The sequence below is a fragment of the Triticum urartu genome, chromosome 5A (genome assembly GCF_056163025.1).
Source record: "Triticum urartu cultivar PI428250 chromosome 5A, HENAU_Tu73, whole genome shotgun sequence".
NCBI lineage: Eukaryota > Viridiplantae > Streptophyta > Magnoliopsida > Poales > Poaceae > Triticum > Triticum urartu.
In genome coordinates, this window is record NC_141877.1 from 198,153,192 (window position 1) to 198,167,992 (window position 14,801).

General features: G+C 44.7%; 1 protein-coding gene across 1 annotated transcript; it reads right to left on the reverse strand.

Moving 5' to 3' along the window:
- Nucleotides 1-2,420: 2,420 nt before the first annotated feature.
- LOC147970783 (uncharacterized) lies at nucleotides 2,421-8,237 on the reverse strand. The gene is made up of 4 exons (XM_087523624.1): nucleotides 8,049-8,237; nucleotides 6,039-6,485; nucleotides 2,726-2,953; nucleotides 2,421-2,576 (listed from the first exon to the last, which is right to left on the reverse strand). The coding sequence occupies exons 1-4, from the start codon at nucleotides 8,235-8,237 to the stop codon at nucleotides 2,421-2,423; spliced, it is 1,020 nt and encodes a 339-aa protein (XP_087379750.1).
- Nucleotides 8,238-14,801: the final 6,564 nt, after the last annotated feature.

Sequence of the window (14,801 nt, forward strand, 5' to 3'; positions counted from 1 at the left end):
AGAAGACTACCCCAATGCTACACAGATCCTCGATCGACCCCAACTGGGCTCCACTACTGATCAATTAGAACGAAACAACACAAAGGACAAGATCTTCATCGAGCTCCTCCTTGAGCTTAGTTGCGTCATCCGCACGGTATCATCGGCACCTGCAAGATGGTTTTGGAAGTATCTGTGAGTCACGGGGACTCAGCAATCTCACACCCTTGCGATCAAGACTATTTAAGCTTATGGGTAAGGTAAAGGTATGAGGTGGAGCTGCAGCAAGCGACTAGCATATATGGTGACTAACATACGCAAATGAGAGCGAGAAGAGAAGGCAAAAGCATGGTCGAACAACTATGATCAAGAAGTGATCCTAGAACAACCTACGTCAAGCATAACTCCAACACCGTGTTCACTTCCCGCACTCTGCCGGAAAGAGACCATCACGGTTACACACGCGGTTGATATATTTTAATTAATGTCAACTTCAGGTTTTCTACAACCAGACATTAACAAATTCCCATCTGCCCATAACCCTGGGCACGGCTTTCGAAAGTTCATAACCCTGCAGGGGTGTCCCAACTTAGCCCATCACAAGTTGTCACGGTCAACGAAGGATATTCCTTCTAGCGGGAAGACCCGATTAGACTCGGAATCCCGGTTACAAGACATACTCGACAATGGTAAAACAAGTCCAGCAAGACCGCCCGATGCGCCGACATCCTGAAAGGAGCTGCACATATCTCGTTCTCAGGGCAACACCGGATGAGACATCCTACGATTAAAACCAGCCCTCAAGTTTCCCCGAGGTGGCCCCGCAGTCTACTCAGTTCGGACCAACACTTCGACAAGCACTGGCGCGGGGGGGGGGGGTTAAAATAAAGATGACCCTTGGGCTGGCCTAACCCAAGGGAAAAAAAGGCTAGGTGGCAAATGGTAAAACCAAGGTTGGGCCTTGCTGGAGGAGTATTATTCAAAGCGAACTGTCAAGGGGTTCCCATTATAACCCAACCGCGTAAGGAACGCAAAAACCGGGAACATAACACCGATATGACGGAAACTAGGGCGGCAAGAGTGGAACAAAACACCAGACATAAGGCCGAGCCTTCCACCCTTTACCAAGTATATAGATGCATTAATTAAATAAGAGATATTGTGATATCCCAACAAGTAAACATGTTCCAACAAGGAACAACATCTCCATGTCCCAACGAGGAACAAACTTCAATCTTCACCTGCAACTAACAACGCTATAAGAGGGGCTGAGCAAAGCGGTAACATGGCCAAACAATGGTTTGCTAGGACAAGGTGGGTTAGAGGCTTGATTCAACAATATGGGAGGCATGATAAGCAAGTGGTAGGTATCGCAGCATAGGCATAGCAAAAGAGCGAGCAACTAGCAAGCAAAGATAGAAGTGATTTCGAGGGTATGGTCATCTTGCCTGAGATCCCGCAAGGAAGAAGAACGAGTCCATGAAGAAGACAAACGGACGAAGTCGAACGAATCCTCACAACACGACGTTACCGGATTACCGAGAAGAAGTACACCGGAAAAGGAAGCAAACAACATAGTAAACAACCACCACATAAGCATGGCACGATGCGCAAACAAGTATGATGCATGTCCGGTTTAATGAGGCATGGCATGGCAAAGTGCACAAGCAATTCTACAAATTAAGTGGAGCTCAATATGCAACGAGTCTCATATTGACGAAAACACCACATGACTTATTTAGTTCTCTCTCGTTTATGTACCCAACAAGATTAAATGTTGTCAGCATGGCAAGAGGTGAAGCATGAAGAAACTATCTAATCTAGGCAAGTTTAAATGAGGCCGGAACAACAAAACAACAAGTTCGGAAACTCCTCATGTGCATAATAATGAATTAGGTACTGTTTTGCCCTAAATACAAATTTAGGGTTGTTAAACATGCAAAGTGATGCCACCATGTTAAACTAGGCATTTTTCTACCCCATTTACATATAAAGTTTATTAGAAACTGAGCTACGGTTATTTAGCTATGAATTAGTCATCTTAGCATGGCATAGGAGCAAATTAATGCAAACAGCAGGTTAAACAATTGGAACATGGATGAAAGTGACATATTATGAAACTAGACACAATTTTAAGCAAGTTTCATATATTAAGTTTTTACATATGATGCATAGTTTGTGAGTTATTAAATGAATGAAGTATGAGGGCTTTTCTGTAAAACAGGCAGTCTACTAGTTAAATGGCAAAATTCACAGGACCAGGAAAAAAACAATATGGGCCAAAACTTGTTGGACCCAACAGGAGGAGAAAAAAAAGGAGGGGTGCTGCTCACTTCGCTCCAGGGAGTTGGGCCTTGGCGCCTGTGCTGGGCTGGCCTTGGTGGATCGAATGAGGGGATGGAGGGGGCGTGGTCAACGCAGGCGCTGGGCTTGACTGCTGGTCATCTCCTCGTATGGATGCAGAGCAACAGCGACAGAGGGGGTTCAGGGAACGGCGGCGTGAAGCAGAGGAGCGGCGGGGATGGCGGGGCTCGGCGCGGATCCATGGCGTCGAGGCGCGGGGTTCGCTGGACAGAGTGGACCAGGCTGACCCCATCCTGATCAAGTGGTAGAGCGGCTCGCTAGCGGAAGCTCGAGTTCGGGCGTTCATGGCGGGACTTGGGGCGTTGTTGAGGGCTCCGGCGACGGGGACGACGGGAGGCGTTAGATCCGGGGTTGGGGAATCCATTCTCAGTGACAAGATGACCTGGCGCAGCACGGGCTTGGAGATCCGGGCGGCGACGATGAGGTCCAAGGCGGCAGGGGCGTCCTGCTGGTCTTCGGAAGGAGCTTGTCTCCCTGCACCGACGAAGAGAATGGGAAGGCTGTAGAAAATGGAGGACGATGGCGCGAGGTGGTGCGGCAGCGAGGCTGATCCGGCGCGGATCCGAAGGGTGGCGACGAGGACAATCGGCGGCCATGGCAGGTCGGTTCCCTGTGAAGAAGAAGAGAGCAAGGGGAGAGGCGCGCGTAAGAGAGAGAGAAAGAAGGAAGGGAAAAGAGTAGGGGGAGGAAGGGCGCAGGGCACGGCCTGGTTCGGTGGTGGTAGTCGCCGTTGGAGTCTGGTACTCGGGCAAGGCGGCGCTGGTGGATCGAGGTGCTCGGGGACGAGCGAGCAGAGGAGGGGATCGGTGGATCTAATAGGCTTGGCACGGAAATCAAGGATGAGGAGGGCATCAGGTGGCAGCGCGGATGAACTGATGGGACAAACGGGCTAAAATCTAGGGATTAGTCTAGGGTTGCCACTATATATAGCAAGCCGGATAGGTTTAGGGGGTATAAGGTCCCTCCGATCGTAATCGGACGGACGGGAAAAATAGCTTAGGTAGCCCAAATATGGAAACGGTGATATTTTGTAGATGTTTGGGGATGATCTGAGTCCAACGGTGACAACTGTCCGGGTCGGATCCGGGATAGCTTTCGGACGTGCGCGCGAGGAGGGCCGCGGGCTGACGAGAGAGGTTAGGTTGGGCCTGGCGGTGGTAGTGGACTGTGAAGAAGGCCTCGGGCTGAGAAAAGAGAAGAGAGAGACCCGGCGACTGTTTTCGGAGACCGAAAACGTCCGACGATAGACCGACTACTATTGCCGCTATAGTTTAACGGTTGGGCTATCAAACGAACTCCGAATGCGATGAAACTTGACAAGCGGTCTATCTACACTATAATAAGACTACACGTCAACTCTCATCCCATTCCGAGAACATTTTCCGGCCACTTATAAAATAATATTTCGGACGTGTCGCGGGCGCGTGCAAGTGTGTCTGGGCTCAGAACGGACAACGAACGGAACTGGGGGAACCCGGACGGATGCAAGTTTTGAAAACATGATGATGCAATGCACATGATGACATGGTAAGATGCAACACGCAAGCGAATGACAAGACAACAACAGTGAATAACTGGAGGACACCAGGCACAACTGTCTCAGGGTGTTACAGTCCATCACATCATTCTCCTAATTATGTGATCCCGTTATCAATGACATCCAATGTCCATAGTCAGGAAACCATGACTATCTTTTGATCAACGAGCTAGTCAACTAGAGGCTCACTAGGGACGTGTTGTGGTCTATGTATTCACACATGTATCACGATTTCTGGATAACACAATTATAGCATGAACAATAGAAAATTATCATGACCAAAGAAATATAATAATAACCATTTTATTATTGCCTCTAGGGCATATTTCCAACAGTCTCCCACTTGCACTAGAGTCAGTAATCTAGTTACATTGTGATGAATCGAACACCCATAGAGTTCTGGTGTTGATCATGTTTTGCTCTAGGGAGAGGTTTAGTCAACGGATCTGCCACATTCAGGTCCGTATGTACTTTACAAATATCTATGTCTCCATTTTGAACACTTTCACGAATGGAGTTGAAGCGACGCTTGATATGCCTGGTCTTCCTGTGAAACCTGGGCTCCTTGGCAAGGGCAATAGCTCCAGTGTTGTCACAGAAGAGAGTCATCGGGCCCGACGCATTGGGAATGACTCCTAGGTCGGTAATGAACTCCTTCACCCAGATTGCTTCTTGTGCTGCCTCTGAGGCTGCCATGTACTCCGCTTCACATGTAGATCCCGCCACAACGCTTTGCTTGCAACTGCACCAGCTTACTGCCCCACCATTCAAAATATACATGTATCCGGTTTGTGACTTAGAGTCATCCAGATCTGTGTCAAAGCTAGCATCGACGTAACCCTTTACGACGAGCTCTTCGTCACCTCCATAAACGAGAAACATATCCTTAGTCCTCTTCAGGTACTTCAGGATATTCTTGACCGCTGTCCAGTGTTCCATGCCGGGATTACTTTGGTACCTTCCTACCAAACTTACGGCAAGGTTTACATCAGGTCTGGTACACAACATAGCATACATGATAGACCCTATGGCCGAGGCATAGGGGACGACACTCATCTTTTCTCTATCTGCTGCCGTGGTCGGGCATTGAGCCGTGCTCAATCTCGTACCTTGCAATACAGGCAAGAACCCCTTCTTTGACTGATCCATATTAAACTTCTTCAATATCTTGTCAAGGTACGTACTCTATGAAAGACCAATGAGGCGTCTCGATCTATCTCTATAGATCTTGATGCCTAATATATAAGCAGCTTCTCCAAGATCCTTCATTGAAAAACACTTGTTCAAGTAGGCCTTTATGCTTTCCAAGAATTCTATATCATTTCCCATCAACAGTATGTCATCCACATATAATATGAGAAATGCTACAGAGCTCCCACTCACTTTCTTGTAAATGCAGGCTTCTCCATAAGTCTGCGTAAACCCAAACGCTTTGATCATCTCATCAAAACGAATGTTCCAACTCCGAGATGCTTGCACCAGCCCATAGATCAAGCGTTGGAGCTTGCACACCTTGTCAGCATTCTTAGGATCGACAAAACCTTCCGGCTGCATCATATACAATTCTTCCTTAAGGAAACCATTAAGGAATGCCGTTTTGACGTCCATTTGCCATATCTCATAATCATAGAATGCCGCAATTGCTAACATGATTCGGACGGACTTCAGCTTCGCTACGGGTGAGAAAGTCTCATCGTAGTCAACCCCTTGAACTTGTCGGTAACCCTTAGCGACAAGCCGAGCTTTATAGATGGTTACATTACCATCCGCGTTTGTCTTCTTCTTAAAGATCCATTTATTTTCTATGGCTCGCTGATCATCGGGCAAGTCAGTCAAAGTCCATACTTCGTTTTCATACATGGATCCTATCTCAGATTTCATGGCTTCCAGCCATTTGTCGGAATCTGGGCCCGCCATCGCTTCTTCATAGCACGTACCACTTCCCACCAGCTGACCGGACCCGAGATGGACCACCTGTGTCCATATGTAGCAATTGGGCGGGTCTGGTTGTGTTCACCAGATTGATTGGAGGGTGAGAAGTAGAAACTTGCTTTCCATGTCGGCATGGGGCACGCACAATATCCTTGGTGGCTTTGAGCTTAGGCAAACCTCGCAAAAGATCAAGGCTGCCAATTCACATCAAATGATCAAAACCAACATGCCCCAAACGACGATGCCACAACTGAAACTCGCTCATGTTCAAAGAGGCGACAAAACATCGTGGACCAGAAGACAAAAGCACTCCAAAATCAGCACCAAAGATTTTACCAACCCGAGAAATACCAAAGACAAGATCACCAGTAGAGTCAAGAACACGAGAAGCAGATTTCTTGAAACGAACCTCAAAACCCTCATCAAGAAGTTGTGAAACTGAAATTAAATTATAACTCAACTTACTTACAAGGGCTACATCCTTGAGAAGACAGTTCTCGTTGACTCGCACTGTTCCTTTGGCCACAATGCAACCATGTGCATCATTCCCAAAAGTGATCTTTTCATCACCAGATGCTTTGCAGAGGGAGGCGAACCATTTAGTATCACTAGTCATGTGGCATGAACACCCAGAGTCAATAAGCCACTTGTTTGCCAAACCCTCAAAACCAACCTACACAAAAGAGCGACAACGAAGTGACTCAGTACTGGGATTAGTAAGTAAACATTTTTTAATCCAGTACTGGGTCACTCCCTTTGCAGGAGCAGAAATACATGTGTTATTAGCATGCAATGCAAGGCCATCTTGATACCTACAATTTTGTTGACCTCTACCCCTAGTAAATCGGGCTCTGGAAGCGGTCTCGTTGGATTTAAAATAGTCTCTCCTACCCGAGCCATGCAGGTACTCACTCTGACCATGTGTGTTAGAAACATGCAGCGCACGAGCCTATCATTGCATGCCCCTAAGTGCACGAACACGAGATCTACGTTCATCTCTAAGTTTTTTGAAGCAAAACTCAGCAAGGTGTCTAGACTTGTGGCAATAGGTGCACTGGTAAACTATTCTCTCTTTTTTAGCACAAGAACCAGTGGAAGGAGAAGTACCCTTGTCATTTGGACTCGTGGGCAAAAGTCCCCCAAACTGAAAAACGGTCGCTCTCTCATTCTCACGGACCAAGATAGCTCCATCACTTCGAATGCCTATGGGTTCTGGAGGGTTGTTCCTAGAATCTTCCACGAAGTCAAAACCAAGACCTAGACCTTTACTCACCTTTGACTTGTCTAAAATCATGTTTAATCTTTTCTCACCACTTGAGAGCTTTTCTAGGATCGTCTTGAGGTAAGCTACTTCTTTTGCATAGGAAGCACACGATAAACACTCTTTTAAGGAGGACACCCTCACAGCTCTCCCATATCTATCCTTATAGGCCTGAATCTCAAGTTTTAATCCCTCACAAGAGACACAATCTACACTCACAGGATTTGCTACACCCTTGCCAAACCTGACCCGAAATGCTTCATGCATAGCAACAAGATCATTCTCAAGTATGGTACAGAAAGTACAAGTAGTAACAGAACTAGAAGAAGCATCACAAGAATCAGTAGGTTTCTTTGAATTTGAAGCTTTAACAAGATCATATTTCTTATAGATTTCACTGAGATGAGCTCCTAGTTCCTCAACTTCTTCTTCAAGTTTAGGACAATTTACACAATTTCCAGGAGCACGCACATCTAGGATCATTTGATTCAACTTTTTAACTCTATCATCAAAGTATTTGCACTTTAAACAAGAGGGAGGATTCTCTGCATCAAAATGTGTCTGTTCGAGATTCTTAATTCTAGCATTTAATTTATCACAGTTTGGGCAGGCACAGTCTGCAACTTTAGGAACAGACATAGGTGTATTTTCAACACAAAGGGAGCAAGGGCTCAATTTAACATCAGCAAGTTCATTTCTAGCAGATTCAAGCAGTTGTGACATACTAGCATGAGTATTCCTAGCAAGTTCTAATTCAGCATGCAACACATCACATCCAGCACAATCATCAATATCATGAGAAGGCACACTAGCAGTAGCATCCTTCAGAGTAGTTATTTCTAGTGTGAGAGAATCAATTTGAGCAAGATTATCATTTTTGGTGCGCGTGCATTTTTTAAGGACTTTTGCCTGCGTTAAAAACAGATTTTCAACTTTCACATACTCAGCATATAATTCATCATAAGACATTTGTACCTCATCCGTGTTGTCGTTCTCCTCATCAGCCTCATGAGCCATAAAACACATGCCGGTGAGCCGATCAGCCGCCTTCTTCTTTGTATCCTTCCCTTTGGGCGAAGGAGGATCATCCTCACCACTCTGGTCAGAGTCGATGTCGCTTAAATCTACTGCAGATTGTAGACCCGAAGCGATTGCAGCAACCATCTTTTGAAGATGCTTCTCAGCCTTTGGCCGGAACTTGGTTTCATGACGAGAGAACGACTTCTTCTTGCTATAATTGTTCTTGCCACCACTATTTTCACCATAATCTTTGAAATTTGGACAATCAGACCTGTAGTGCCCCTGCACACCACACTCAAAACAGATTTTTGTGCGTTTGCCTTTCCTTTTCTCACGTTTTTATAAGCTCGGGAAAAACGGCGGACAAAAAGAGCAAGATCATCCTCAGGCAAAGATTCAAGTTGTTCATCAGAGACTGAAACCAAACAAGCAAATGAAAAACCAGAAGAAGGACCACTGCCAGACTATGAAACACTAGAGGGACCATGTGCAGTTTGGCATTCACTACCAACTAGTGCAAGAGTCCTGTTCCTAGGTGGGTTTCTACCTTCACTGGCTATTTGGTGAGTTTTAAGCTTGGAGAACAACATGTCTACAGTGAGCTCATCAGGTTTATGGGACTCTTGAATCGCGATCTTTCTCATCTCATAGATTGGGTCAAGAGAGTTTAGGATGTGTCTAGCTTTCTCAGACTCAGTGTACACAACCCCAACACCCCTCAATTTCCCAACTATGACCTCAAACCTACCAAACATGTCCTCTAGAGACTCACCAGGTAACTGCTCAAATTTGTTGTACTCGGCTTTGTAAATGTCCTAACGAGCTGTCTTAATCTCACTAGTGCCCTCGTGGTAAGTGATGAGAGTGGACCAAATTTTGTGGGCTGTGTCTAGGTGTGCAACACGCTCATGCTCTCTCATATCCAAACCTAACAAGAGAATGTTAATAGCTTTGGAATTATTTTCAACATCAACTATATTCTCAGGACCAACACGAGCAGGTATTGCAAAATCTCGCACAACAATTTGCCATATTGCATAGCTTTGAGCTTCAAGAAATGTTTTCATCCGAGACTTCCAAAACGGCCAGTCACTCCCAGAGAACAGCGGAGGACGCGACGGGTTCGCAAATGACTCCATGGCTCAAGAGCTGATTAAGGCTACAGATGAGCCGACCGGGCTCTGATACCAATTGTAGGATCGAATGCCGGGAGTCAGAAGGGGGGTTGAATGACGACCTTGAAAAATTTAACCTCTTCAATTTTGCATGATAGTTACGGAAAAACTATGATGCTCGGAATAGAGGAATACGCAGCGCAAACAAAATATGCCTGTCAAAACAGACTGGAACTAGTCCAACAATACTCAAATCTTGACTTTGAGAGCTCAAAGAATAATAAGCACCGGAAAAGTGTACTGGAAAAATTAGTGCTTAATTAGACCAAGAGGTTACACGGCAACGTTATAGGCTAATCAAATGGGAGCTACTTAACCCAAAAGAGTAACACGCACTAGCACAAGACACTAGTACTTAACGTGCACGTACTAGCAGAAACTTTTTCAATGGAGAAGAACTACACTGCCTGGAGCTGATTTCACTTTTCAGGAACTCTAGTCACCTGTAGCGCATAGAGCTGCAAGACTACCAACAACTGAAAACCACGATTATACCTCTACAAAATTGCACAAACCAATTCTGCTATTTGGAAGTCACACAACAGCTAGAAGAGGATAAACTGAATCCTAAGACGGTCGCTCCCGGCGGCGAGACAGAGAACAGCAGGTGCTCTTCCCTTCCACCACGCATACAAGAACTTCCCTAGAAACTACTGCGACCTCAAATTGAATCAAAAACAGGGGAAGAACTCAGTATGAACTCACACAAAATAAATCACGAAAGATAAACTCCTGCGCCATCCTCAAGAACCCATGAATAAATGAATAACAACCAGATTCAAAGCTAGGGATGGATGCACATGATTTTCCATCAAGGAAACCCCATTATAGGCAAGGAATCACAGGGACAAAATTAGTACAGCAGAAAAATGAGATTTGCAAGGACAAACAGCAGACCTCGACAATAGTAAGGCCGGGAACAATTTGAGGATTTATTTCTCAGATTTCTAGAGTTACAAGCCTCTCTCACATAGGCTAAATCCCACACAGGAAGCTCTATCTCAAATGTGTGGCGGCTGCTCTGTTTTTCTCCTCGTAGCGGCGGCTCCTCTGTTCGTGCCCACAAGGGAAAACCTAGCAGCTCATATATAAGGCTGGATCAGCCTTCCACCGCCATTGAATGGGCCATGGTTCCCACCGAATGGGCCAAGCCCAAAACACTAAAAGAAATAGCCATTTTTACTTAGCCACTTGTAAATAACATTTTCCACTCTGAAGCAACACCACAATCACTCTCTTGGTTTGCTTGTTAGTGGATTTTGGTAAACATACCAAAATAACCTTCACTTGACATGGTCTTCTCCTTTGCCTCCATATAGTCCTTGTCCAAAACTTGTGCGTTGCTTTGAGCCGCACGATCCCGCATAGCGTCCATGGTCACATCTTAGCTCTTCAAGCCTTATGCCAACCATCCTCGTTGTCGACTACCACCGCACTCACTGGAACCTGCACACAATGGAAACAAGCAACTATTGCGAGCACAAAATTCCTGAGCTTGACCCAAGTCAATCCAAATTAACAGTTTAATACAATCAACACCATCCAGATATGTCACATAAAATAGATCACGTCCTTGATCCGACAAACTATGATTTTCAAACTTCATTAAAATAACTCTCAAAGCGAGCAAAAGCATTGGCAATATAATCATCACAAAATTAAGGGTATCACCACATGGACTCACAATCTCCCCCTTGATGTTTATATTGCCAACCCAACTCTCAGCAAGAAAAAATAGAGTTTTAGTTTTAACAGAGAGAAGGAAAGTTGCAAAAACACACTTGGTCCCAAAGAAAAAAATTGTAGACATTACCAAGTGGACAAAGTGGAGAGTGAAGCTAACACCCGGATCCAAAGCTTCACTTTCAACAAAAACTCATCAGAGAGAAATCAACCTTGTTTTCACAAGTTCACAAGGGAAAGAACCAAGAGAAAGAAAAATTAATATCAATGGCTCCCCCTGACTCCCCCTCAACTTGTGTACATACTGAAACTCAATTTGCAACATATGCACTGTCCTATTTCTCCCCCTTTGGCACTATAAGCATCAAGGGAGATCCCTCCCCCTCAATTTATGCATATGAGAAAACATCAAGATAGAGCATGTATGCATGAAGTGGAATTTATGCAATTGTACGAGCATTGAAGATTATTCAGTTGAAGCACATGAGATAGAAATGCTACTAGGCCATGATAAGTAAGAGCTCATCTAGTCATACTAAGACATATAGAGAAAATCCTTGAGCTAGATGCAGCAAGACATTCAAGTTCTTAGTAACTTCAGTTTTCACACATGATGAGTTCTTATGTAGGCAAACACATGGAAAAGAGACTAAACGTTGCAACGCATTGCAACCTAGCGCTAACCAATGACTAGGAGGCACACCCGATCAAAAATGGAACCTTCTCGCTGTGCTGACCATCTCACAAGCAAAGTGCCACCTCCTGCACGAGCAGGCACCTTGAGTAATTAAGTCAGCACAAAATGATGCACTTAGAAATTTTATGAAAAGGCACAAGCAAAGTACCACCTCCTGCACGAGCAGATACCTTGAGTGATTTGATTTTGATTTTATGTTAAGTCACAAGCAAAGTACCACCTCCTGCACGAGCAGGTACCTTGAGTGGTTTGATTAAGAAAGTATGGAATAGGCACAAGCAAAATACCACCTCCTGCACGAGCAGGTATCTTGAGTGATTCTTCATAAAAAAATGCAGATAAAAAGTAACTCATGAAAGCAAGACTAGGGACTTGACAAGACAGTAGACCATATCCGACCCGAGCCACATAGGTCTAAGCAAAACAAGTCTCTAGTGGTTCCAGGTGTGATATCAAATGGAGTCCAAACTAGCTAGCCAGAACATAGATCAGAGTTGCAATACAAAGCACAAGTAGATTCTCAAGTCAAGGTGATCAACTAGCATAGAACTCATCATATGGTCAACATGTTTATTTAGTTCAACTTCATTTCCAATTAAAACTAGCATGCAAAGGGTTATCCATATATGGCAAACCATGACAGGATGAGCTAGACAATAAGCATAACATGGCCAAGAGCAACTTCATTATGAACATTTCTTCAACAAAAGAATCATCAAAGCTCAAAGGTATCTTACATATGATGCAAGGTGCAATATGATACATATGAACAAAAGAAGAAAAAAACACAAACTCCCCCTTCACAAGATCCCATAGGGGCCGACGACCCCCAAATCTCCCCGCAAAGAAGCAAAACGACTAACATCCAAAGGTTTGGTAAAAATATCAGCAAGCTGATGCTCAGTATCAACTTACAGGAGCTCTATATCACCTTTCTCCACATGGTCTCTTATGAAGTGGTAGCGCAGTTCAATGTGTTTAGTTCTAGAGTGTTGGACTGGATTCTTAGCAATACTTATCGCACTAGTGTTATCGCAGAAAAGTGGAACAGAAGAAATGAAAATCCCAAAATCATGTAAAGTAGATGAGATCCAAAGAATCTGACTACAACTGCTCGCAGCTGCTACATACTCTGCCTCGGCTGTGCTCTGTGCTACACTAGATTGCTTCCTAGAAGACCAAGAAATAAGGGAAGTACCTAGAAAGTGACAAGTGCCAGAAGTGCTCTTGCGGTCTATTCTACACCCACCAAAGTCTGAATCTGCGAACCCCCTAACTCCTAAACCAGAAGAACTAGAAAACCATAGGCCAAAATCAGGTGTTCCTTGGAGGTACCTTAAAATGCGTTTGACGGCTTGCTTGTGGGAGTCTCTTGGGGAAGCCAGAAAACGAGCACACAGACACACTGCAAATTCTATGTCTGGCCTCGTTGCAGTCAAGTACAGTAGTGAGCCAATCATGCTTCTGTATTCTCGCTGGTCCACTACCTCACCATTTTCATCTACATCAAGTATTGTGGCAGTGGACATTGGGGTATGGAGTGGCTTGGAATCGCTCATCCCAAACTTCTTTAACATGTCCTTCGTGTACTTTCCTTGATATACAAAGGTGCCCTGCTTTGTTTGCTTGATTTGCAGTCCAAGAAAGAAGGACAGCTCACCCATCATGGACATCTCAAATTCATCACTCATGTCTTTGGAAAACTTAGCACAAAGAGCATTAGATGATCCACCGAAGATGATATCATCTACGTAAATTTGCACTAAGAGTAGTTCATTATGATGCCTAAGAGTGAACAAGGTCTTATCAGCTTCACCCATTTTAAAACCTTTCTTGATCAAAAACCCTTTGAGTCTATCATACCAAGCTCTAGGGGCTTGCTTAAGACCATAAAGAGCTTTCTGCAATTTATAGACATGGTTTGGGAGCTTGTCATTTTCAAAACCAGGGGGTTGTTTTACATAAACTTCTTCATCAATGAAACCATTTAGAAAAGCACTTTTGACATCCATTTGAAATAACTTAAAACCCTTGGAAGCAGAGTAAGCAAGTAAAATACGTATCGCCTCCAACCGTGCAACAGGTGCAAAGGTCTCGTCAAAATCAAAACCCTGAATTTGAGAATAACCTTGAGCAACTAGGCGAGCCTTGTTGCGAACAACTTGGCCGCCCTCTCCCTGTTTATTTTTGAAAACCCACTTGGTTCCAATGACATTTATACTCTGGTCAAACGGGGGTTTTACAAGTTGCCAGACCTTGTTCCTCTCAAAGTTTTCTAACTCTTCATGCATTGCCCTTATCCAGTTTTCATCTTCTAATGCATGGCTAACATCTCGGGGCTCAAAAGATGCAACAAATGCAGTATGTGCAAAGTCTGAGAAATGAGTGGACCTGGAGCACAATGTATGCTCAGAGATGTTGCCGATGATCAGATCTAGTGGGTGAGCATGATGAAGACGTAGAGATCCCTGAAGGACGTCAGAAGCAGGTGAGGAAGTAGTCGTGGTAGCCTCTACCTCAACTGAAGTGGAGGTAGGATCAGGAGTCATCGATGTTGAGGGTACGGATGTTGTAGATGAAGTACTAGGTACAGGGCCATCTTCCACTGGAACAGAAGTGGTAGCAGGTTCTGCGGCAGGTGCAAGAGATATGGGGGCTTGTCCCACACCATCCTCATTATCTTCTTCAACGAATAAGGTTTCGGAAACTTGTGGTGTACCTGAAAACTCGGGTCTAGCTGGGCTAGCCTCATCAAAAGTTACATCGCAAGTCTCTACCACAAGGTTAGATTCTAAATTTAAAACACGATAGCCCTTCATGTGAGCAGGGTAACCAAGAAGGATACCATCAGAAGTGCGCGACTCAAACCTGTCGAGAAGGCCCTTCTTTAGGATAAACACTTGCAACCAAACACCCGCAAATGAGAAATATTAGGCTTTCTACCAAATCTCAACTCATAAGAGGTCACTTTCAAAGAACTCCGCAGAAAAACACGATTTGACACATAGCAAGCTATACTAATGGCTTCAGCCCAATAACAGTGTGGTGTGCCAAATTCATCGAGCATGGTCCTTGCCATCTCCACAAGAGTTATATTTTTCCTTTCCACAACACCATTTTGTTGAGGCGTGCGAGGAGACGAAAATTGGTGCT

Coding starts and splice junctions, on each gene's coding strand:
- LOC147970783 (XM_087523624.1), bottom strand. CDS start 8,237: ATGGTTGCTGCAATCGCTTCGGGTCTACAATCTGCAGTAGATTTAAGC. Junction 2,954..6,038: donor GGCATCGTCGTTTGGGGCAT/GTTGGTTTTGAT, acceptor TCTTCTTCACAG/GGAACCGACCTGCCATGGCC. Junction 2,577..2,725: donor CCAAGCCCGTGCTGCGCCAG/GTCATCTTGTCA, acceptor CCACTTGATCAG/GATGGGGTCAGCCTGGTCCA.